At 29.8% G+C, this 26,518-nt stretch overlaps 1 protein-coding gene across 1 annotated transcript in view; it reads left to right on the forward strand.

The window, feature by feature from the left end:
* LOC118185020 (sodium- and chloride-dependent glycine transporter 1-like) overlaps nucleotides 1-26,518 on the forward strand; it is a 77,562-nt gene that overhangs the window by 43,251 nt on the left and 7,793 nt on the right. Inside the window, exons 3-12 of the mRNA XM_085807341.1 lie at nucleotides 2,166-2,297; nucleotides 2,396-2,702; nucleotides 7,906-8,038; nucleotides 8,118-8,252; nucleotides 8,348-8,451; nucleotides 8,559-8,683; nucleotides 10,247-10,359; nucleotides 16,604-16,735; nucleotides 24,461-24,560; nucleotides 25,917-26,185. Coding sequence (XP_085663467.1) covers nucleotides 2,166-2,297; nucleotides 2,396-2,702; nucleotides 7,906-8,038; nucleotides 8,118-8,252; nucleotides 8,348-8,451; nucleotides 8,559-8,683; nucleotides 10,247-10,359; nucleotides 16,604-16,735; nucleotides 24,461-24,560; nucleotides 25,917-26,185 — 1,550 coding nt within the window. The remainder of the gene's footprint in view (nucleotides 1-2,165; nucleotides 2,298-2,395; nucleotides 2,703-7,905; nucleotides 8,039-8,117; nucleotides 8,253-8,347; nucleotides 8,452-8,558; nucleotides 8,684-10,246; nucleotides 10,360-16,603; nucleotides 16,736-24,460; nucleotides 24,561-25,916; nucleotides 26,186-26,518) is intronic.

A 26,518-nucleotide genomic window follows, 5' to 3' on the forward strand; every position in this document is an offset into this window, starting at 1 on the left:
ATTATGCGAATGGAATTTTGCATTTTGCATAATTTTTTTCCTCCACATAGCTTTTATATCTTTTTCCATAGTACCATCCAATTTAGAATTAATCATCTTTATCTATGTCAGGGCTTCTTAAACTATTTCAGCCGCGACCCCTGAACCCCATTAATATGTACAAAAATTTTGCGGTACCCCCATAAGCATTGCGCAAATCTGACACATGCGAGAGTGAAACTGTCAATTTTTCACTTGTACTGTAATATACTATTGCAGTTTTAGGTCATTAATTTTAATTTCCAATTTTAAGACATAGAACAATATGAATATTTTAAATAAGTAACAAAAGATATGACAGCATCACATGCAAAGCAAGTAAAATAAATGTTTGTATTATAAAAAGAATGTGTCGAAACAATTTCGTTTTTTCTTTGTCTGTATTGTCTTATCTTTATCTATTTTCAAATACATTCTTTAAAAGTATTTGGTAATTGTAAAATTATCATAATAAGTTAAAGAAATATCAAAACTGCTAAAATATTTGGCGACACCCCCTGCTGCAGGTCCCGCTACCTCCATGGGAGTCGCGCCCCCACAGTTTAAGAAACTCTGATCTATGTAATGTGATAATAGCACTAAGTATTTCAGTGTCATTCTCATCTTTACTTTCTAAAAACAATTTTCATTACTTTCCACTGATACTAATTAATCTTAGTTGCTGCATGTTTAATTCATAGACTCATTCTCTTTGTCATAATACACTTTTGAAATCTCAAGAATATAAGTTTAAATCCTTTAATACTTATAAATGTTAGTGGGCAAAAACAATTATGCTGTTATACACTTGAAGTCAGTTTTTCAATTAAACAATCTGCCAGAAAAATGCTTGCATGAACAAGCACACCCCAGTTTCAACCATACCCCAGTTTCAACGAAGTACCAGTAACTCTTTCTAAATGCGCATGCAACTCTACAACATTTTCTGAAGGTCAACAACATTTAGAAAGTAAGCTACTTGATGCATTTGAAAATTTTGCTTTTTCAATTTGGTAATACAGTGCAAAGTCTTTAATCCGGACTCGTCGGGACTTCGGTGATTCCGGATTAGGGGTTTTTCCATATTATAGATCATCAATTTAAATCTGATAAGATGGCATGCAAAAATTACAAAATTAAAAATATCAAACCGTAATTTATGAAATAAAGAGCAATTATGATCTAAAGGGTATCAAAATTTACCAAAAAAAGCTTAATATTTATTTGTTTACTTTATTAAACATTTCTTTCAATGTAAGTTGTTTAAGTTGCTTCGTTTTTTTGTGCTAATACTTTCTCTTAAATTCTACAAACAGACATAATTTCTTGTTCAGTTCCACTGTTCAAGTCCTATAATTGCTGTGTCGAGAATACCGACTAACTTGTCAATCAAAATTTTTTTCATTTTCAATAACCTCTCTGTCACTTTCTTCACTATTGGAAGTGGTACATCGAAACATGCTTTCGCTTTGTAGATCCTTTGGCAGCTCCAGAATCGGAAACTCTTTTTGACATAATCGAAAGTTCAAGCTTACTTTTTATAAAATTGCTCTAACAGGCTGCAAAATATAATAAGCCGGATCCAATTAGAAGATTAAGAAACAATGCAATCTACAACATTAACTGAAATAGGTAATTAGATAATTTTAGCCTAGCTTATACCTTCCGTTATACATTAAATGTGCATGTGTAAACGTATTATGTGCATGTGTAAACGCATGTGCAGAATGTTTGTAGCTTTGAGGTCCGGATTATAGATCATTCCAGATTATGGATATCCGTATTAAAGACTTTGTATTGTATATCCCTTTTTTATAAGGTTGGGATGTATTACATCCCGCATGCCTTCCTTCAGGTTAACAAGACTTTTTACACCTTTGAAAATTTTGTCAGTTGTGTGGCTTTGTGTAAATGTTGTGGTGAAAGAGAGCCCTGTTAACATTTACTAATTAATTAAGATGACTTGAATAATCTGTTTGTGTGCCATTATCTGCAGATAATTTGCAGGACTTTTAATTCAGGGTCCTTACTTACAGTCACTTAGTTTTTTAAACTATTTCCATTTATTAAATGCAAGTTGATGTAATCTTGTTTTAAGTTGGAAGAAAATGACTTTTATATGTAATATTTAATGTTTTATTTTTCAGGAGCTTTCCTTATACCATATTTACTTTTTCTGATGATTTGTGGTATACCATTATGCTTCCTGGAAATGAGCTTTGGTCAGTTTGCGAGCTTAGGCCCCATAGCAATTTGGAAAATCTCTCCCTTATTTAAAGGTATATTCTGTTACACTAATAATAAGATAAACAAGTAAACTTTGCATTAGTGCTATCAAAAGCAATGTATTTTGACTAAAACAATTTTTATTTTTCAGGTTTAGGGTATGGTATGGTGTTAATATCTGGCATTGTATGCATTTATTATAATGTGATAATAGCTTGGACTCTGTATTACATATATCAGTCTTACCATGTATCATGGGCTACATGTGGAAACTGGTGGAACACTCCTAACTGTGTTGATCAGTTCTCTGAAAACATTTTTAATGCTAGTAATAGTTCTGTAACAAATGACGTAACCGAGGAGTTTGTAAACTGGACAGACAGTGCCAGTAGAGAAACCAGTTCCATTGCTGTAACATCTAATGGGAATAAAACTACATCAAGTGAAGAATTCTGGCTGTAAGTATTTAGAAGCTAGTTTGTCTTACTGTTGAAGAAATTAAAGATTTATTTTCTCTAGGTTGCCATAATAGAAATTACAAATAAGAGAGTGTATTGTTTTAGGAGTATTCAGTACTTGAAAAATATTAAAATAACAATATCCTACATAAAAAGCAGTAAGTTCTATTTAGGAGAAAATAACAATTTACCAAGGATGCAGAATAATGTTACTGACATAGAGAATGTATGTGTCTGGTAATAAAATGAAAAAACTGCCCTAACATTTAGTTCCCTTATTATTTTGTCAATGTTTCCTGAACAATTTATACTTCAAATAATGTCTTGTTCATGTACTCCCTGAAAATCAGGCCCACCAGCGGCTGAGCAGTAAAGTCGCTGAACACTGGTAGTTCGGTCTGAGGTTCAAATCCCACGAACGGGCCCTAGGTGTAACGTGTATACAAGCCAGTTTCTCTTAGAAAGTTCTCTACGAAGGCATCCCTCCCCTTAGGCAGATAGTTCTAGTGTGCTTTGCCATAATTAAATACACCACATACACCACCTTGAAAATCGCATGTGCACCTCCTGAGAATTCTTAATGTGCCTCCTGAAAGTCATGTCTAAACCACAGGTTCAGAAAAATTAATTGGTATAAGTTTAACTGAAGGAATATGGGAATGTTAATTAAAATTAATTGAAGGAATATAATAACTGTACACATGTGGAATTGTTTTCATATAAAATAGAAAAAGGCACATCTTTAGTTTTAAAAGTTGCTCATTGATTAGCAAACATTTTTATTATACATACATTAATCATAAAATTTTAGATCTACTTATTTAAACATATTCTATGTTGCCATAAATGAAACTTGCTGTTTGAAATGTGGCTGTTGATTTTCGGTGTTAGGCTTAAAATTTTGCAACAACTTAAGCTTTTTTGGTACGGCGATTCCTTTAAAAGCAATGCAGTTTACATCTTTGTTCAGAATGTTTTTTCTTTTACCTATAGGAAATTTTATATTTATTTTGAAAGTTTGTAACTCTTAGCTTCAGTATTTGTATACAGTGTTTAGATTGAAAATCTCATAAAATAGCATTGCTTCTTTTAAATTGTGCACTTAGAGAAACAGGTTGACTTTTTGGCTTCATACTGTCTTCTTCACTGGAAAGTCATATTTGAATGTTACTTCATATACTACTGAAATTCATTAAGTTTTATATAATTTTTGCATTAAGCATTTTTATAGATCAAACAAGCATTAAATTTAGTTATTTCTTTTTGCTTTCATTCACTTTTCACTGGCATTTTTTTTTTCACTTACTACTATTTTATACTTCATTAGTTTGAGAACTGTTTGCATCATACTGTATTAATGGTGTGAAAACAAAGAAATTGATTTTTTGATAGTTGCTGAATGAAGAACGATAGGTTATTTATGTTCCAGTGAAGAATTTAGTTTTGAATCAAATGAGCTGTAGTTAGGAAAAATTATTGCATAGTTTGAGACATCATGGCAAATAGTTTCAGAAATATAATTTTCAGGAAAATGTGTTTGCAATTGTTTAACTCGGGACATTCATAACATCTTGAAGATGTTACTTCTTTTGCATTCTTATTCTAGATGGATTATATAAGAAAAAGTATACTGTTAATTAGCACATTAAAGGCGGGGGATCTTGACGAAAGTATGCTAGGTAACGCGGCGACCACCCCGCCTCATTTTTCATCCTAGAGCAGGCGATATTTTGTGTAATTGTAAAAAAATTTAGACTTGAAAAAGTTTATTTAAACTCTTAAAACTACAAGAAATATTAAAAAAGAAATAAACACTAATTACAAAAAATGTTTTAAAGTATATATTTATGAGAAGAATCTAGTATTTTTTTATGAGTGTGATAATGTTGATAACACTTGCCATGGTAAAGAGGTGCATTGCAAAATTTGCATTTGAAGCAAGTCAACTTTCTTTTTTTATGTGCCGCACAAACTACGCAGTTTCGTTGGGCATATAGCTTTTTGCCTTTATTTTCTAGCCCAATTATTTTGTGCTTTTTGATGTGTAGCAAAACACGTCCAGGCGGATCAATTTTATATCGTGGAGTCCGTGGTGCTGAATTCGATGTACCAGGTTGTGGCTCTTCAATGTCCATCAATTCCAGATCTTAGGTTTTTTTGTCAGTTATAAGGCAGCATGATAATTCTAACAAATATTTTTTATATGTCAAGTTACTATTATTATGCATGTTATATACTAAATAGGAATTGAAAAATGCACAATTAGAGAGAGACTGTAAGTAGAATTTGAACAGCCGAACAGCTTCAAATCACAAAACATACGAAATACAAATGTAAAGTGGTGCATGGATTGCGCAATGTGGTTGCAAACCGTACTAATATGACTCTCGCCTTTAAGCTACAGTAGAGATAAATTGTATTACTACTACTCCCACTTTTAAGCTACTGTCCAGATAAATCGTATTACTACTACTCCCACCTTTAAGCTACAGTTGAGATAAATCGTATTACTACTACTCCCACCTTTAAGCTACAGTCGAGATAAATCGTAGTACTTTGACTTCCGCCTTTAAGCTACAGTCGAGATAAATTATAGTATTATGACTCCTGCCTTTAATGTGTTAATAACACTTGTAACCATTAAATTATTGGGACTACTTTATTTATTGGAATGGAAATTAATTAGAGAAAAGGAAAAACTTAAAAGAGGGGGACAAATTCCTCTTGCAATTACATTGTTATGGGTAAAAGGATGTTATGTTTGCAAAGGAGTGCTACTCGGCAGAGTTTAATCATTTTAACTTTAAAATTTGAATTAAAAGTTAGTAATTTTAAATGTGTGTTTTTCTACTTGTTAACATTACTTATCAATAGATTTCTTGCAAGTTTTTCTGGTCTGTAAATTAAATGAACCTTCATTTAGGATAACAAAATAATTTTAAAAGTTTCTTAGGTTAAAACTCATGAGTAGCAAATTTTCATGTGTGTTTGGCCATTTGGTTTATGCAATATCTGTAGTAGTGTCATTTTATGGAAAAAAATCAGCAGTCACCAAAATTTGAAATATAGAATGATTAGCTGAATGGAAATGTAGGCTTTGTTTCTACATAGTAACAAAATAAAGCTTGACATGAATATTTGATTTAAGGGACATTTTACTGAGGGATTAAAGATAGGTTTCAGATGTTTGAAATTTAGATGACTTTTTTTTTTTTTTTTTTTTTTTTTTGTTTGTTTGTTAAATGTCCATTCTGTTAAAGGTAAAGTGTAAATAGCATCTGAATGTTACTTACCCTTTTATAATATGCAAGCTGCTGTAATTTCATGTCTTGAAATCATGCTTTAGCTAACAAAGATGTAGTTAATAAGTTACTTTGAAGCAAAAAGAATGAAGAATTCATTTCATTTCTACAAATTTAGAATAAACTCAACATTTAAAATGAAATGAATACATGCATTTATATTTTACTTAAAGGTATTTACTTTAATTCATTTTCTACTGTTATGTTTAAGGGTACCGTCTATCACAAACCAATAATATATTTTTGTATATTAATATCCAAAACTAATTCTGATATACGAATTCAGGGTTAATATGAGTGCGATTGCTATGGACGTACCGAGAAATTATAAATGGACTACCGTCCCACATATGAGTCGCTAGTTTGTTTTAAGGAAATAAAATGGATAATACATGTGCTGGTCAGTAGCGAATTTGTTAAATACTTTATCATTAAACTAATATCAGGAAAAACATTTAGCCAAGATATATCCAAGAATAAATTTTACTGAACAAAATCTGAATCATTTCCTCCTTCCATGAGGGAGAAGAGAATTTTTAATTTCACGGTAATATAATTAATTGTTGTTTGTTGTTTTTGAATCTTTTATAATATGCGAGATTCAGTTTTTAACTTGTAGGTTTTAAGTTATGTGTTCTTTTCTTTGAAAATTGTTACTAAGAACTTATTTAATACTAATACATCGCTAATGGTAAATGAAATTGGTTGTAAACAAAATGAGATATTTTACAGAAATTTCATTTTAATGTTTGCTTTTCATATGTATATCATGTATTTCCCAACAAAATAAAATTCTAATAAGGATAAGGAAATAAAAACTTTAATATGTCACTCCATATTAATTGTCTATTTGTTTTCAGACTTATTTTTAAGCATGTAATACTAGATACATTCTAAGCCTGAGTATCCATTTCCAATTAATTTTAATAAAAGAAATAAAACTTGAATTTTTATCTTGAAATGTAGGTCAGAGTAAATATTAGATATTTCATCATATTTACCTTAATTTTTCCATAATTTAAGAGCATAAGTAGCATTTTAAATTTAATGAATGGTTCTTAGTGTTTTCAATATTCATTTTAGTCAAGCTACTAGTTTACATTGACTGAAAACATTTAATAATCCATTCCCAATGATTTCTTTTATTATAGGTATAGATATAGATAACATACACAAATAGATCTAATATATTAAGAGTAAAACTTAATGATTAAGATAGATCCATCAAATAAAACAGAACAAAGTAAACAAATGTTGACAATATTTTTTTTTGAGAAGTTTTGAATAACATCAGTTTTTATCCTCATTTAGAAGTTGGTAATCTTGTTTTTTACTCACTAGCACTACTCTTGGTGCTCTTAAATTTTTTATTAACTGCCAAAAAATGCAATATAGTAATGTCATTAAAATGTGCCCAGCAAAAGCCTCTTTAATGTACCAACATTTTTGAAAATATGCTAACATGTGATTTAAAATATCGAGTGATTTACTGCAGCAGAACATCTAAAATCAGTAACATGATTTAAATAAATTATTTTATTGAGTATGCACATTGTCAAGCATTTCAGTACATATTTATCATTTTTATGAGTTTCCAGTATTAAAACTTTTATAAAAGTTTCAACTGAAAAGTTGGCTTTTGATTTTACATCATAAACGGAGAATTATAACAATACAGTGCTATAATTGCATGTTTTAAAAGCATTTACAAAGTATTAAGTATTTGTAGAAACTAACAAAACAAAATCATGATATTTCTTAGCTTATTGCTGATAAAATAATAAATATTATGTTATGCATTGAGGGCTATGTTAATTTTAATTATTGCTTACATAATTTGAAGTTTCAGCCTTGAATGTTTTAATAAATTTACGAATTAACAATTTATTCATGTTTCTTAGGTACAATGTACTGAATCAGAGTTCCGGAATTGACAGCATGGGTGAAATTCAGTGGCCCTTAGCATTAACATTATTTATTGCTTGGGTGCTTGTATTTTTATGCCTTCAGAAAGGAGTCAAGTCTTCTGGCAAAGTAAAATATTTTCTATACTTCTTTAAAGTGTTTAGTTTGAAGTGTATTTATTGTTTCTTAATATGCTGAATCATTGTAGGTAGTCTATGTGTCAGCAACATTCCCTTACGTTGTTCTGGTATGTCTGTTGATTAGAGGTCTTACTTTACCTGGAGCAATGAAAGGAATTGCATTTTATCTTACACCACGTTGGGAATTATTAATGAGTTTTCGGGTGAGCATTGTCTTTTAATATTAAATGCATTGCATTTAAATAACTGAATATATAAAAAAAGTGTAAAAATTTATCATTTAATTTTCCTCATGCAGGTTTGGGGAGATGCTGCCACTCAGATATTTTATTCTGTTGGTGCTGCTTGGGGTGCTATTCTTACAATGTCCAGTTATAACAGATTTTCAAATAATGTTTATAGGTAAGATTTGAAGTTAAGCAACTGCATGGTATTCTTTTAAGTTTTGACTTCTGCATTCTGTAGCAAATGTATTGTTTAATAATTATTTTCATTTCTTTAACATTCAGAGATGCTATGCTGATTCCCTTAATCAACTGTGGAACTAGCATTTTTGCAGGATTCGTGGTGTTCTCAATCATTGGATTCATGGCTTATGAAACGGGAAAAACTATTGAAGAAGTTGTCTCTCAGGGTAATATGATTTTATGTAGAAGTAAGATGAGTTTTACCAGTTTAAAATTAATTTGTTGGTGTGCTGTTGCAAAAATTTCAAATAGGGCAACTTAAATTATAATAATTTTTGTAAGTATTTCTTTAATGGTATAAAGAAATGTTTAATATAAAGAAATGTTTAAAAGTAAACAAATAAATATTAAGTTTTTTTTTGTAAATTTTGATACCCTTTAGATCAAAATTGCTCTTTATTTCATAAATTACAGTTTCATATTTTTAATTTTATAATTTCTGCATGCCATCTTACCAGATTTCAACTGATGATCTATAATCAGGAAAAACTGATAAACCAGAATCGTCGAAGTCCCGACGAGTCCGGATTAAAGACTTTTGACTGTATAAAATTTTAACTGATAATTAATATTCAGTTATGTATTTCTCTGCCCACTATGATATATTCAGTTATGTAGTTTCAGCACTATAATGTATATGGCTTTGCCACCCTTTCGCTGTGTTTGATTTTATTACTTGTCTTTAGAATCACCATTTTGTACAGCATAGGTCTGACATGAATTCGCATGAATGCTGAATTATGTCTTGAAGGAGAAAATGTGTACTAATGATTAATTGCTTATGTTTTATATTTAAGTTTTACTCATGTTAGAACATATATTAAAAGCTGGCTTTTGTTACATTTTAAAGTAGACTTTACATCAGATTAAAAAAAATTCTAATTAAAAAAAAAGAATTTTCATATTTGGTAAATTATAAAGATTGTGAGGACTGGGACATTTCTGTTGCTGGTATGAATATCGAGTAAAATTTAATATGGCTCTTTATAATCGTAAATAAAAACTGAAGACAATTTGTTTGAATGCACTGGTAGTTTTCCTGAATTTTTCTTCCATAAGAATAATTATAATCGAATTGTACTGAAATTTCAGTAATTAATTGTGTGCTAAAAACATATTGTTATACACAGAGTTATCAACAAAAACATTCCTTGATTTTTGAAGTGACCACAAAATCAAAATTTATTAAAATATTGTTTTAATTTTATGTACATGGTTTTATCAATTCATCAAGTTTCATGTGATAGTGGTTAATTTCAGGCATTCGATGTATGCCTCTCGTGTTACCAGGAAAACATAATTTCAATGATCAAATTGAAACCTTATACTCTAAAGCATATTCAGTATGATTGAATATGCTGCTTCAGTTAGGCAAAACTGACTTGTTGGTAGGTGAGTTCACATTAAATTAGCACTCTGAAAGCATACTGCACCAGCAAGGCACATTTTCATGTTGTGAAATTCTAACATACACCAACTGCATTGCTGTTGGATGGGCACCATTTTGAATTTGATTTCATCATACTCTAGTGTATAAGGATTCCACAAATAGAAAAAGATTTTTTTAAAATTCAGTGTACTCATTGACACCTTAAATTTCAACATACTCAAAAGAAATCTGATTTTATAATAACTTCAAATCAATGAACGTTTTATGCAACCCTGTATTTTATGTTTTTTTGCAAAATATGTGTAACCATTTTCTGAAGTATTTTTCATTTTTATTTCAGGTCCCGGCTTAGCATTTGTTGTTTATCCTGAGGCAGTTTCACGATTGCCTTTCTCGCCCATCTGGGCATTTCTTTTTTTCTTTATGCTTTTTGCCATTGGGTTGGATAGCCAGGTAATAAAATTATCCCTTATATTTCATTCTGTGAATAGTCCACTTCAGGTCTCGACCTTTCACATGGAATATGTCCTGCAAATATTATATCCTTTTCAAAATGATAACCTTCTTTTTTTAAAGTCTTCATGATGATTTTTAAATTTTCTTCCTTGTTAGGCTGGTACTGTTTTGCTTCTCTTAATTACTGACTTTTTACAGCTATTTGTATTTTTGTAGAACATGCTAGTTTTAAATTAGTTATATAATTGTTATTGTTCTCATGATCGGTAACTCTTACACATATTGCTCATGTAAAATGAGGAGGCTAATGAATTTTAGTGGAAATATATTCAAAAATAAAGCCTCAGGTGATAAATCTCTTAATTTTTAACATCAAATTCAAATTGATGCATTATATTTCAGAATTATTTGTTTGAGAGTTGATTTCATATTGTTCTAATATATCTTAAGCCTGTCCTTTGTCCCAAAAATGCAATTTTGTTACATTATATGTTTCAAGGGAATGTTTGAAAGTGTTATTCGATTGATATTTACTGCATTTTTGCTTTTGTTTTGCAGTAATAGTATGAAAAATTGCACTACATTTTTATATTTTACTAACACTTAAAATTAAATGCTATATTGAAAAGTAGATGTAATGTTTATATGCATAGTTATGACAATATGTGTTTGAGGTACTGATAAGCATTTTAGTAAAAAGACCAGTAATTCTTGGGAAAGCATTACTGTACCAGAGTTGAAATTTGAATAAAGTAGGGCATGTTCTAGTTAAAGGAAGGCCTTTTTGTGTTATGGCCACACAATTATGAGCAACAGAAAAAAAAAATAATAATTGAGCGAGAAACTTGGACTAAAAATTTTAGAATTCTAATATAGTGTGGCCATTTGTGTTTTCTGATATAATGTACAATAGATCTTCTATATAATATTAAACAGAAATCAAATATTAAGACAACATTTTGCTTGCTAAATAGCTTATTACTTTAATGTTAATTTTTATTAGTCATATTAATTAAATCACAGCAAATAGCTTTTACATTTTTTAATGTTTTCATTAGAAGTTCTAATGTACATTAATCAGACATTCAAAATATTCACTGAAAATTTAGTTTTCATTTAAATGCTAACTATCGCATTTACTTTTCAATGAAATGCTTATCATGCTCTGTGGCGTTCGTTTCAGAATTAAGCACTTTATATGAAAGTGTATTTTCTTAGGAAATATAACTTAAATGAGAAAGTTTTGAAATGCAAAATATACATATTTAAATAGTCAGGATCTGAAAGTTACCTGGACTAATATCTCCTAATATCAAATGCCAGCTGAACCAAGTATTAAGTGCTAAGTAAGCTTTACTTCGGGGTTTTATTTTATATTTGTAAATTAATAGCAACCTGTCATAATAAGACTTGTGCAAATTTGTGTCTTTGTAAAATAATTCAGTGAATATTTTAATGTGTAGTTTTTATTAGATATATTATGTTCCTCTTTCATTGTATCTTTCTGTAACAAAAGTTATAACATGCAATGATTTCCTGTGTTGAAACCCAGAGAATCTATTGCCTTGTTTATAACATGGCTGTGGAAAAACCATTGTCTGTTGAAATCAATGATTTGGTTTTTGCTTTTCAGCAGATATTTTCCTTCCTTTGGAGATACAACTGGCTGTGTTTTCCAGTCTCTGTAACTGCACTTAAATGTATATTGCAGATCTGATATTTAAAGATAACATTTTGATTTGCGCTTCAGTTATTTTTTAGACTGGAGAACACGGTCAGTTTTCGATGACGGGGCCAAAATGGTTCCAGCGAACCCACTGCCGATTCTGCTGCAGCAGCTAAGGAGGTACTTTTTAGCTCTGTACACGGTAATTATGAATTAAGGGTATGGACACGAATTCAAAATATTGCAGATAGCTTCAATATTACATCACTTTTTAGTGAGGGGGGGGTATATACCATTTTGTGTAGCTCAAATTCTGAATTTAGCACATTGCTTTCTTCCACACTTCTGATGTTTCAGAAGTGTTGTTTCCTCAATCAAAAGTCTTGCCTCATGTGTATTTCAAAATTTTACAAACACAGCAATTTAAGGCCATGAAATTAAATTTTGTATAGGACAGTAATTTTGTATTTTCAGTTTACTAAATTTAATTTTTAAATAATTATAATTAAAATTTAATAACTTATTGCTGTACTTTATCCATCATTAGTTAAATTAAAAATTTTTGTCTCTTAAATTATGGAAGTAAGCTGTCAAGTTTATTGTATACATTTTTAATATTTTTAACTTGATGTAAAAAATAGCTGATTAAAGGAAAAAATAGGATTATTATTTGATATTAATTTATCTGAAAAATATGGTCATTTTGAAATTTTTGTGAAGAATTGAAAATGTTGGTTCTTAAAAGCATAGATAAAATGAGGTTTTATACTTCATCAAATTTAACTGTTGTCTTAAAATTTTGTTTATCAGAAATCATTTGGGATTGTTACTTTATTATTCATCACTAATAAGATTTTAGAAATGAACGATTCTATTTTCTTAAATATCAGTCAGATTAATTTAACCTCTGTTTTCTGAGTAAGAAAGAATTATTTTTTGTAATTAATGAAACTCATTATTTTTATTTATTAGTTTTAATTCTCAGATAAACACAAAGCAAATCTTCAAAGCAGTCTTCTGTGAAATAAATTTTAATTATTTTTTCTGCTAATTACCAAAAGCAGAATCTGATATAAGAAATTGTCATTAAAAATTATCACAAATTATTATTACTATTAAATTCACACGTATTTTTAGTTTCTGCAGTTTTTCAATCCATATAAGAATCAAGAATAATTCAGAAGAAGCATTTCAATGTTTTTCCTTCTGGAAATAGATCACTGTAAATGTTAAGCCCTTGTGGTAAACCATGGGGCCCCATGGGTTGCAGGTTTTTCTGGATAGTTAGTAGGAAGGGACAACACCTGGATCACATATTAGTAAATATCTGGTGTCCCCCCTACTTCTACCTGTACCTGTAAATGTTTAGCAGCTTATGCAAATAGAAGTGAAAATTTGTGTAACATTTTCTTTTTGCTTGTAATGAATAATTTAGTTGCTGTGTTGTTGTAACAGTATTCAAAGCAGATTGTATTTCTTTCTGCTATGCAAACTGTATTATAGTGAAAAGTTTTGGAATTAGCTCTTATGCAGCATCATAAAAATTTCTTAGAAAGGGAATATTTTATAGCAAAATCACCAACAAGATATGCACAGAAAACATGCTTTGAAACATAGTTTCAATATCTGACTGGTTTTCGAACAAAGTGTTTTAACTTTTTGTTTACAAATCAGCTTGTTTTTAACATTTTTACTTTTATGAATTTTTTATTAGATATGCATTTTTTTCATTTTCTTTTAATTCCATATTTTACCATATTCATGTTAAAAGATTCTGTATTGAAAATTTTATCACTTATATCCTTTTAAAGTTTTTACTTTGCATGAATCTTTATTGTATCTGAAATTTGTTATTTTTGTTAGAACTTTATGTTGAATTAATAGATCCAATTTTATGTTTATTACTAAAAGTGTTTATATCTATTTGGAAAGATATAATTTCATTTGACTTAAAAATTTTGTTAAAGAATGAAGTGATTGCTTTATACTTCTCGTCACTGAAATTGCCTCATTAAGACAGTTATTCTTAGTTTCTCTTTGTTATGCCTTTGCTAAAGAATTAAGATTCTTTAATTTCACTCATGGCCACTAATTCTCATACCAATAAAGTATAAAAATATTTCACAAACCAGTGCCAAATAATATAAATTTCTTAAATATTTTTGGAATAAATACTATTTTAAATTTATAATTGGCAATCTTAAATAAATTATCAAATATATAGCTTAGAATTTAAACAAGAAGTTTTTTATTAGTGCCATATTTTTAAAGGGTACATTCTGAAACCTTATTTTTCTGCGTTGTTACTTGTTGCAGTTTACCATCTTAGGTACATGAGTTATTACACTAAAACTGCACTCATTTGTTCCTGAAATTCTGAAGTTAGCATTTATGACAAGTTCAGCTTTTACATTTATTTTGATATATATTTCTCAAAATTTAGACTTTCTGATTCAATGCACATACTATAAATTGTGTTTTAATCTTTTGAAAGCAGAAATTGCCAAACCAACAGAAATAAATTTTTGAAAATGTAAATTGGACTTTAAATATATATTTAGCATTTATAGAAGCATTTATGACCCTTGGTGGCTTTTATTGCATGCTAGACTTTATAATCATTTGAATTCTTATTCTTAATTGTTTAGTTCTTGTATCCAAAATTTTAACAATTTCAGCATATAACTGAATTTGTTTTTCATCTTTGAAACAGTATTTGCATTAACTATTGTGCATTCTTCCATAAATGTAAACTTTTCTCTTTTCTTACTCTTAAAACCATCTAAAATCCTTGTGGAGGCTATTTCAGTGCTGTAGAATATGGGTGTGAATTGCTGTGTCAGATAGCACATGCAGTGTGGTTGATGATTTTTGCTATCCATTAATGTAAATTATAGAAGCACCAAGTGTGCTGTAGGTCATGCTTTAAATACCTTTATATGTGTATTTTTATGATGATAGTATTAGGTTTCTGTGCGCCCTTTGGAGAGGATGACAGTGCCAGCTGCAAGCCAACACACCTTGTGACAGTGTAACTTTTTGTGCACTATTTATCACTCTTCCTATTTTTTGTACTAGCCATATAATTTGTATTTTTCTTTTCAAAATGCCAGTGGTCAGTTTGTACATTATATGATTTCATCTGCAAGTTATCTTGGGGGGGGGAAGCTTTAGTTTAGCCATGTCATTGCATAAGTTGTTTTATGGATTTGAAATTGTCCTTAATAAAAGTATTCTTAAAACAAATGCACTAAATCTCTTTGACTGCAAAATTATTTAATGCTTTAAATGAAGCTTCATATTCTATGACTAGAATATCTTGATATTTTGATTTCTGTTAAAATTTTGCTAAGAGGTAATTTTAAACTTTGAATATTTTTATGTATTCTTTTTCATTTTTATGTTTTGAATGCTAATGAACATTAATATAATAATCATTAAATGAGATTTTAAACTGAAGTATTATTTTATTAATGAGATATATTTAAATACCAGAGATATACAAGATCTTTCTTCCCTGAAAGCTATTATCATTTAAGAAAACATTCTAGTCATAAATTATTGTAAACTGTGCCTTGTGAGAAAAGTAGTTTTTGATTACCTAGTTGCTTTCTAGCACTGTAAACCTTTTAGCAGTTGAGCTGATAAAAATTGTGGAACCCTATTCATGTGATGTTAGATTTTGTCTAAACCAAGAAAGCTGCATTTCCTAGTGTGCAGTAAATCTGATATTGCAGAATTCAATTGCAATTCCTTAATGGAAGATCTGATTTAAAGAGCATAGCCCTTAGTAATCTACTTAATTCAGTAAATCTTTAAGTAGCCCTGTGAAATTTATAAAAATAGCTATTCACAATTAATCCTATTTGTATTTGCATATCTATGTAATTTTATGTTGCTTAATAAATTCTTAATTGTTACTATTTATATTTATCATTTATCTGATAAACATATAAAACCTTGTGGCATTGGCAGGCAATCTGAACCTGGATGTGCTAAATATTTTTCATTTAACTGACCACTGAGCATAATATTTTTGTCAGCACTCCAAAGCACAAGTAAATGATTAAAAATGAACACTGTTTTTGTCATGTAGACGAAAATTTCTTGTAAAAGAATTTTATTTCAGATACCACTAATCTCAAAATTTTGAAAGAATTAAGATTATTTAAAAGTTTTAGTTCAAAATCATTGTAATATATATAACCTATCTCAGTGTTCTAAGTTTCCTGAAGAAATTTGCTTGTGATTGGACTTCGCTTGCATGTTTTGTCATAGTTGTGGTCAGCACTAATTATTAGCTGCACTTTGCTCTTATTTGCTTAATAGATATGAAAGTTTGATCCTGGACTACTTTTTTGCTATTTGTAGCTTTTATATCTTCAGCAAAGCTGTTTTTTAATGCTTAGATGCAGCTGTTAGGGATTGAAATGCTTCTGAGAGAATTGTTATTTGTGCTTTGGCTGCAGACCACAGCATATGGCATTATGTTTTTCATTTTATTTCTACTTGCTTTAATCCAGTTTTATATCTAAGCTAGTAAATAATATTTCTCAATTGCTTTTGTCTTTTCAGTTTGGCATGTTTGAAACAGCTATAAGTGCATTCGTGGATGAATTTCCTAGTGTATTGCAGAAAAGAAAAACACTTTTCACTGCTGTATTGTGTTTCATTATGTTTCTCTTGGGGCTGCCTTGTGTAACTGAGGTACAGTAATGTTCTTTGTGTTATGTATTTCTACTTCATGTTTATTTCATTAGAAATTAAAAGTAATATATTCTGGTTTTCATACTTTGAAGGGTCAGGTATGTTTTTAATGGAAGTATTTTGTATGACGTGATGGTGTTTAAAATGTTTTAATCTGAAGTAAAAACAAACTTAACATAAATATATACATGTAAAAAAGGATTAAATTTTGCTGTTAGAGAACTAATATTACATATTTAATCATTATCATAGAGGCAAAATAAACAGAAAATGTAGCATAAAGACTTTAATGACATACGTTCACTCTTGAAAGCTATTATCAATTAGGCATTTAATTTTGTAAATAGTTTGTAACATAAAATTTGTAACAAGTTTGTATAGTTTGTAACAAATGTAGGAAATTATATACTAACAAATATAGGAAATACTTTGTAATATATACAGTACAAAGTCTGAATCAGGACTCGCTGGGACTTGGACGATTCCGGATTTGGGATTTTTCCAGGTATTAGGTCATCAGTTTAAATCTAGTCAGATGACATGTAGAAATAATAAAATAAAAAATATGAAATCATGATTTATGAAATTATGAAGTATTTATGATCTGAAGGGTATCAAAATTTACAAAAAAAAAAAAAAAAAAAAAAAAGCTTAATATTTATTTGTTTATATATTAAACATTTCTTTCAATGCAAGTTGTTTAAGTTTCTTCATTTTTTGTGCTAATACTTTCTCTTAATTCTGTAGACAGACATAATCTCTTGTTTAGTTACATTGTTGAAGTCGTGTAACTGTTGTTTCGAGAATTCAGATTAAGTTGTCAATAAAAATTTTCTCGTTTTCAGTAACTTCTCTGTCACGTTCTTCACTATTAGTAGCGGTATTTTCTGGATCTAGAAGCATACTACAGATTTTGCGATTCATTGATTGTTGATTTGAGAAGCATTGTCATCACAATGAAAAACTTCTTTTATATCATCTTCATTTATTACTGCTTCTCCATTCTTCTTTACAAAAATTCTTTACAAATTTCTTTACAAAATCCGTTAAATAAAAAATTTCACCTTTGTTTTGCAATATCCTAAAACCTTTAAAATTAGCGGCTATCATCATCAAATTTAGCTATCCTTCACTATACATATTTGGCTATGCATCATGTGCTTGGCGACTAACAAGTTGTTCCATTAAATTTTATCTTGCTTCTATCGTGCACTGAGAGAATTAAGCCTGAATTGTATTAGTTTTAGTTATTTATTATACTTATGTCAATTTCTTGCACATCCTTAAGGCTTATTAGAGTTCTGAATAAATAAAATCCAACATATACTTAAGCTTTATTGAGGGCTAGTGCTAGATATCTTACCGCCAGTCTCTGTGGGTCCTAAATTCTGCAACTCGGTGCAGCCATTCAAACCCTGGTGCTGGTTCTGGGTTTATGTGAATAACAAATTAGTTATTAATTCAAATAGCCTTAAATGTAATCTTTGGGTCTATGAGTGTCATCAACAAAATCTATTTTTAGCATATGGAAAGAAATTTTGTGTAATTTTTTCCTCGTCACCATTTTTTAGTTTTAGTTTCTCCACTTGATAAATATATATACAGTACAAAATCTGTAATCTGAAAGTAAATCTGTAATCATCGGCAAGTGTAATGTCAACATAAAAGGTTACCATACTCCTTTATTATTCAATTACTAACATAAAAAAATTGTTTAGGCATTGCTACACGTGTCATTACTCAAGTTGTCATGTTTTGATAAACATGCAGTGATGAAAGGAAAGTATAATAAATAATGATTCGTCAAGTTGGCATCAGATCAACGATGTATCTATATGGAATGTTTCGGTTTGAGATGTGTGCCAAAGAGATACACAGCAATGGAGTTAAATTACTGATCAAATTTATGCTAAAATGAGTGTTTCTTCAATAACAAGAATTTTATTTAGTGTCAAAGTGAAATTAAGAATCTGAACTTTCCAAATATTTTATTATGCACCGAGGTGGGCAATCGTATGCGCATGCGTAAAGCCTACGAGAAAAACATTGTTGGTTGCTTTGAGGTCCAGATTTTAGATCATTTGGATAATGGACGCCCGAATTTTGGACTTTGTATTGTAGTATAATATAGTTTGTTTAAAATATAAGAAATAATAAAATATAGTTTGCAACAAGTTTTGTAAATAGTTTTGAAACAAGTAAACATGTCCAGCAGATCCTGAGATTTCTGTAGCCATTCTTATATCAGTTTCACAGATGGATCTTTTTCAGTAGCTAGTAGAAGATGATATTTTGATATGCCATCCAAAACCATTTCTTGCATGATATATGAAAATGGAGCACACAGGTCAGTTTCCTTGGTCTGTTCATTCTTTTTTCAGGAAGCCACCAGGCTGAATAATACCAGTGACTGTTATCATTCGTTTGAATTTCCAAAGAATTACAAAAATTCCTTGCACAAAATTCAGTAACATCATGATAATAGTACTCAGCAATTATATTCCTTCCCTTATACCAGCTGTCCATTAATATCTATAACTTTTAAGTCCCATAAATTTGAAACATTTGTTTTGGTAACAAGTAGTGAAGTTAGTCATAAGTCATATTTACAGTTCTTTTATTCTGACCTTCAGGAGTCTTCCCCTTTAATGTGAATTTTAATCTAGTTTTCACAAGAACGAAATCTTTTTAGTTCTCTCGCATGTAAAAAGTTTTCTTGCAACATCTGATCCAATTAGGATTTTAGTAGAACTTGGCTGCTTTTGCCTGTCTGAAAGAATAAAGTTTCAAGTTCTTGAATTGAGTCCATAACGAATTTGAGGGATGTCACCACAAATCATTTCTTGATCTAATGTTAGTAGATTGAAAAGATTCTTACCATCAACATATCATGAATAAAAGTTGTTTTAAGGAATTTAACTGTCCTTCCAAATAAAAAAACACTGTAAAATTTTTTCTTTATTTAGTTCATAATTCATATTAAAAGCTGAAGACACACGATTTCTGAAATCCCATATGTATTAGTACATGAATATAACTATGTTTTATTCTCTTATAGCGAGTGCCTGAAGAAAAACCTGAAGAGCAGGAAATTTACATAACTGTCACATTCTCCATTGTTAACTTGTGTGACATGTTTTCACAAACTGAGTTTACTTTTCTCATTATTATTAATTCTATGTTCTTCTGGACATATTACCATAAAATGCTTCTTTTAACATAGCATACATTTCACTGAAACATTAGTTCTTTGAGTTGTGTTCTGATTTCAAGCAACAAAAGCAAGAGCTTTTATCTAATACAATTTTTTTTTTTTTGTCAGTGACATATTTTTATCTTTGAAGAATTCGTTACTGTTATGTTTATCATTACAAAATAAAACTTGTATTATTTAATTTATTTTCTTTAGTGATGTAGTAATTTATTTATTTACTTTTGAATCTACCTTTTTACTTTTTCAAGATTTTTTTCTCTTAAAACTGAAACATAAATCTGTCATTGAAACTCATTGCTTAGTTTTACTTTATTATCAAAATGATCTTTTGGAGTTGCACGAACTGGTTGTTACTGCCAGTCTTTTATTAATTCCTCTGTAATACTAAATTCAACTAACAGAATAACATTATATGAGTTTTTTGCTAGATTAGACACTCTCAACCGAGATTCTAATTTGTTATATAAAGCTTGAATGATAAGTAGAGTTTTTATGTTATTTTAAATAACTAGCGGCAAAATTCTAATATAAACTTTTATTAATAAATCTTCTTTACCAAATCTTAATTTTAAGGTTTCTGACTACTTTTTGGTTAATTATATATGTAGTTGCAGGTTAACTGACTTTTATGTAGTTCTGTAGCACAAGAGTTAATTACTGTTTGATTGCATCAGATAGTGAAATTTTACCCGTAGGATCTGTATTGTCATCTTCATGCATCATCTTAATTTGGGCCCTCAAAACTGCAGCCATTCTCTTCCCTTCAGATTTTTCTTAACTCCATTTACGTAAGTTTAAATTTTCTCTTCCATGAGATAGTAAACACTTTTAGAAGAATATGTTGCATTTTCAGTGTTGGTTCCTTTATTTTTCATGCTTAAATTGCTTTTAGCCATAACATAATTGCTTAAATATTGTTTAACAGACCAGACTTTCAATTCAAAGTCCTCTTCTATTTTGCCAAATTTTAGCATAAAATCCATTATAAATCTATCCAAGTTTTGCAGCATGTCGAACTTTATAAGGTGCAAACTTAGCTTCTGCTTCACTAGCATTTACAGAATCATTATTAAGATCTGCATAGATGTCATTTGCAAATGGAACAGAAGACCTCTTTGCCACCTTCCACAAATTGGATATCTTTTCCATGTTTACAAGTACCTTGTCTTTGAAAGCCAAATATTGGAAATCATTAAGCAGAAAAGACTTCTACTAAGTCAATTCCATCTAAGAATGAAAAGGGAAAAAACTACTTTTAATAACAAAAGCATAATTTATTTATGGAAATGCAGGCTCTTTAGAGTTTTGGTTTCTCATATAATTCACTCGGGAAATCAACATTGTAGCCAATCTGTGATGACTAAATGCTAGTAAGAAAGTACATGTGGCTTATCTTGGTTAACAGCAACACTGTGGGTTGAAGAGAGTTCTGTTAAAAATATACTTTCTTTTCCCTATGTTATAAATTCCAAGAACGTTAATTTTAGTGCAATTTAAAATGATGGTGATCAAAAATTGCAAGACAGTATGCTAATTAGTCCTGCTTCAAATCCTGTGAAAACAAATGCTCTGGGGAAGGAGAGGCACTTAAAATCTATAGATCCAAAAGTGCTGTCAAAAGTTTATTGATAGTGGAAAAGGGATGAAAGATTCTCTAATTTGGTCTATCGTAGAATTCAGACTTGGTTTGTGCAGATATTGTGTCTTTACTTTGCCTAAATTAAGCAATTTTGATCCTGAATTTAAGTTTACATTGTAGGTATGGACAAATATTTGATTCAATAAATTTATTCTTGACCATTTCTGCAAGCTTTTCACATAAATATAAGGAACTTTTGTCTCTAAGTAAAGCGTGGTGCATATTTCACCCAATTTAAATGTATTTTTTATCTGCAGAGAACATAATAATGCTTTTTTACATTCACTGAGCCCTTTCAATATCAATGTTGAGGTTTGTTTCATATGATTTCATACCTTGTTTTAAGAAATTTTATTATTGGGAGTGTACGTGCAAGATCAGTATTTAAGTAAGCAAACCCCCATAGCCATCTTTTTGGAATATCATTTGTTTGTTCTGTCACAAGAATTCAGTTATGGCAAAAGATTGTCCATATTTTCAAGAAAGGATAAGTGCTTTTGTCTATTTAAAAATGGTAATAAATGTTTCAAAGTTTTCTATGTCAAAAATTTTTTAAAATATTTTAATAGCATTTATTTGTAAACTTTTTATCTAGTGTTGGGAGAGAATTTGTAGCCGGGGACAAAAGTTGTTGCAGAATTTACAAAGTATGATATCAATGGGAAACAGATGGAATTAAACACATTTTTTCCCTTCAAAAATTCAGGCTTATAAAGCTTAGCATTATAATTGTTGATAAATTTACTTTTGTATAAGTTTTCTTTAACAAAGATGTTAATTAGGTTTAGCAAGGAAATCAACTTCAAGTATTTTCACAGATGAGGGTTTGGTTTGTTTGATTATCGCAAATTCTGCAATGGCTATCTGCCTTAGGGATGAATGCCTTCAGACAGGTCTTTGGAAAGGAATTTGCCTTCATATCCATGTTGCATGTGGAGAAAACTATGAAAGCACTCATGCAACCTGTGTCTTTGCCAGAATTTGAACATAGGGTCAAGTAACTGTGTTCAGTGACTTTACTTGTCAGTCGTTGGTGACACAAACGAGGGAAAATTTCGGTACAAGAGATTCTCAGTACCACTACTTTGAAAATGTTCATATTAAAGGTCAATATTACCTTTATTTCCATAGAATCATTTTTACATTAACTTTGGCAAGCAATGACTTTTCATTGAGCAATGAGATAGTACATTTTCTTAATAGCTTGATATGTATTTTTTTTAAACTTTAGAGTAAAATTTTGCATGTTTCTACATAAAAATCGTAAATTGAGTACAGAATACAAATCTGCAATCCTCCGTGTAATTCAACTAGTAGTCTTCTAACAGTTAAAATTTCATTTTTTTATTAAGCTTTATGATATTTGTGTATTAGCTAGTCCCACTGATACACTGACAATATTATCAACACAATTATGCATTCCTTAAAGCACTGAGGCAACCATAATGGCTATTCTGGAGTGTTCCGGGAGAGGGGTGAAAAAGTGAATTTTTATACTTTTTTTTCCTAATAATGTTCTGTCTTTTTTTGGGGGGGGAGGCACTAAGATAAGGGAACAGATGGCTTCTTTTTTCATTTTAACATTAACTTTTAAACCAGTTGAGATCCATATCTTATTGAGTTAGGGTGCAGTTGCATCATCAGTTTTAGTAAATTCCCTTTCTTAGTGGAAACTTCTCTGGTCAGTGGTTTTTCTTCTTGTGTTTTTATTGTTTAATTGTGTTTTTAACCTTAATTGTTCCTCTCATATTAATTTATATTTTTGTGGTGTATTATCTAATATGGGGGTTCTCAACCAGTGGTACACAAGAAATAAATAGGTGGTATGCAAAGAAGCAAAATATTTTTAACTATTAAGTTCAAAAATTAAAACCCCAACATCCTGATTGAGTTTTTTCTGTAACACAACGTAAATTTATGCCATCTGAGCTTTGTTCAAGAGTGGTGGTGTTAGTAGTACTTTGTAGTGGTGGTACTAAAGGTTTTCAATTTTTGTTTAGATGGTACGTGTTAGTCAAAAGGTTGAGAATCACTGATCTGGCATATTCAAGCTTATATGAATTTATCTATTTAAGCCTATAGTAATTTATGTAGTCAGTGTAAACTAACTTTATGTATCCAAGAATTATTGTATATATATGTGTGTCAACAAACTTACTCATATAATTAATGTATATAGGTTAATGTAATCAATTAATTGTTTTGTTGCAATCAAGTATTCAAGTATATAACTAGGATTCAAGTTTATTAACAGTATTCATGTAACATAGTCATGTATCTGCCATTATTGTCAACAAAATTATGCGTTCCTTAAAGCACTGAGGCAAACATAATGGAGTCTTCTGGGAGGGGAGGTATAAATGCGAATTTTTATACTTCGTGAATGCGAATATCAACACATGTAAGTATTCAAATAACACAAGTTCCCAAATAATGAATGTAAACAGGTTTAATGTATTCAATTGTCTTGCTGTATTCAAGCTCTCAAGTACATAATGAATGTATCCATTTTAACTCGATCATATTTAATATAGTATTGCAAGTATCATATTTAATATAGTATTTCATATTTAATATGTATTTAAGAATTATGACAGCATGCACTTAAAAACATTGCTAAAGCATTTTAACAGCGAATGCTTATATATTCATACAGCTAATGTATTTATGTAATATCATCCACATTCCTGCTTGTTCTTGCGTCTTCACAGAGAAGCAAATGCATTCCCAAGGCAGGCCTCCTCAGATTTAAGTTAGTGGAGGGCATGGAACGTAACCTGTATTAGCTAGCATTGTTTAATTCATGAGTACCAGAATAAGTCTGTAAATGTGTTTAAAAATAATTGTAATTTTGCATTTAAATATATTTCAGGGTGGCATGTATGTTCTGCAGCTGATGGATTGGTACAGTGCTACATTTTCTCTCATGATCATTTCATTACTGGAAACAGTATCTATTTGTTGGATATACGGTAAGGTTAAAATTTGATGTTTATTTTAAAATTTCTTTTTTATTGCATATTAGTTCTTTCACTTTTCTCTCGTATTATGCATTCAATATAGCCTCAGTTGTCAAGTAAAATTGTGGTATTTTTAATTTAAACGTTGTCTTTTTTCACCTAGTTTGTTTGTAATCTTAATTTTATAATTAAGCAATTCTGTGTTAAGTTTGGTATTTAACATTTAGATTATGAAGCAATTTTATATTAATATCTGGTTTCTCGTAGATATAGGTCTATGACTTACATTTTGCCATAATCTACTTCTACCTAACACACATAATGTCAGGGCAACACAAAAGAGTGTAATATTACATTAATGCTACTTTTTATAATGAAGGCAGAATATTTGTATAATTGAAAACTATTATCTTCAAAATTATGCAATTATTCTTCAACTAATGAGAAATTTCTGCACTTTCTTATCGATAATTCTTTAAGTTCTTCCTCCAGCACTTAATTCAAGATTGTAATCCACAGTCATTTACTTGATATGAGTGGATGGAGATAACAATCTTCATGTGGGAGACATAATTGTAGAACTTGCAGGTATACAATATAGGTGATTTATAATATGTATTAAGGTGTTTTGTTTGGTAACTATAACTACTTTGGGAGAAGTTGCCTTTTTGATTGCTTTATTTTAATATGTTGTTAAATCCAATAACGGTACCAAATAATTAAGGCACAAGTAATTAAGGATTATATGTTGCTTAACATTATATGTTCGAGAATAAGGCAGTAGCATGTTTTTTCGCTACCTTCTATTAATGAATATCACATGCTGAGTTTAAAGATTTTAAATCCATACCTTACGAGATACCTCCCATCACCTTAGGCGGCATTTAATGTTATGTACATTATAAACAATACCTATTTTTCTCTCTTGTTCTACATTTTTATCATCTTGAAGTATCTGTAAGAATGGTACTTTATTTGCATTCTGTGACTTTAGCTGAGACAAATTTAGTGATGGGTTATCTAACCTTCTACTTATATATGTAGAAAGAACTGATATGAATTATTTCATGTTAAAAGGAAATGAAAAATACTATTATAAAGCATGCAGTTAATGGTTCGTACGAAGTGCTAATACCATATTTTGATTAGGAATTATTTTATTTATAATTTAAATTGTAAATCATTTTGTGAGTAGCATCTCCCATCTCCCACCCCCATGCAAATGGGTACATGTTAAGCAGTTGTAACCAAATTCGCTGACCTGAAATGTAACTAAAGAAATTCTTGTTTTATTGTGTCATTGATTTCTTTGTCGAGGTTTTGGTCTTTGTGGAGGTCTACTATACGATTCCCTTTTTAATCATTTAGGTGTGGATCGTTTTATGCAGGATATATGTTTGATGATAAAACGCGTTCCTCCAACCTGGTGGAAATTATGTTGGTGTTTCATTACTCCAGGAACCATAGTCTCTCTTTTAATTTTTATTGTCATAAACCACGAAGCAGTTTCCTATGGGAATTACCAGTATCCTCAGTGGTCAATTGCTTTGGGTTGGATGATTGCTATGTGCTCCATTGCCCCCATTCCAGTTGTGGCTATTGCACAAATACTGAAAGCTGAAGGAACTTTCAAAGAAGTAAGCAAATATTAGTTTATTATAGAAATTTGTTTCATTGCTTGTATTCCAATTTCTTGTAAATAACCTCTATAATAATTTGATGAAATGACTAATGTATAATTTTTATAATTTTTTTACATTAATCAAAACTTTTAATCTGAGATGTAATGTAAAAAGGTTAATGATTACTGGATCAGAGTAATGGAAATTTCATATTTCATGTATGCACCTGAAAATGTATAATTTTTAGTATATTATTATTATTAATTTAGTATATTTTATAACTTTATCTTCCCTTTTTTATGCTACCAAAAGGTTAAACTATGCCTTATTTTTGAAGTCCTAACTGAA

This window comes from Stegodyphus dumicola, chromosome X1, assembly GCF_044657685.1.
Source record: "Stegodyphus dumicola isolate Sdum_Otavi_A_Nest chromosome X1, ASM4465768v1".
NCBI classification, from domain to species: domain Eukaryota; kingdom Metazoa; phylum Arthropoda; class Arachnida; order Araneae; family Eresidae; genus Stegodyphus; species Stegodyphus dumicola.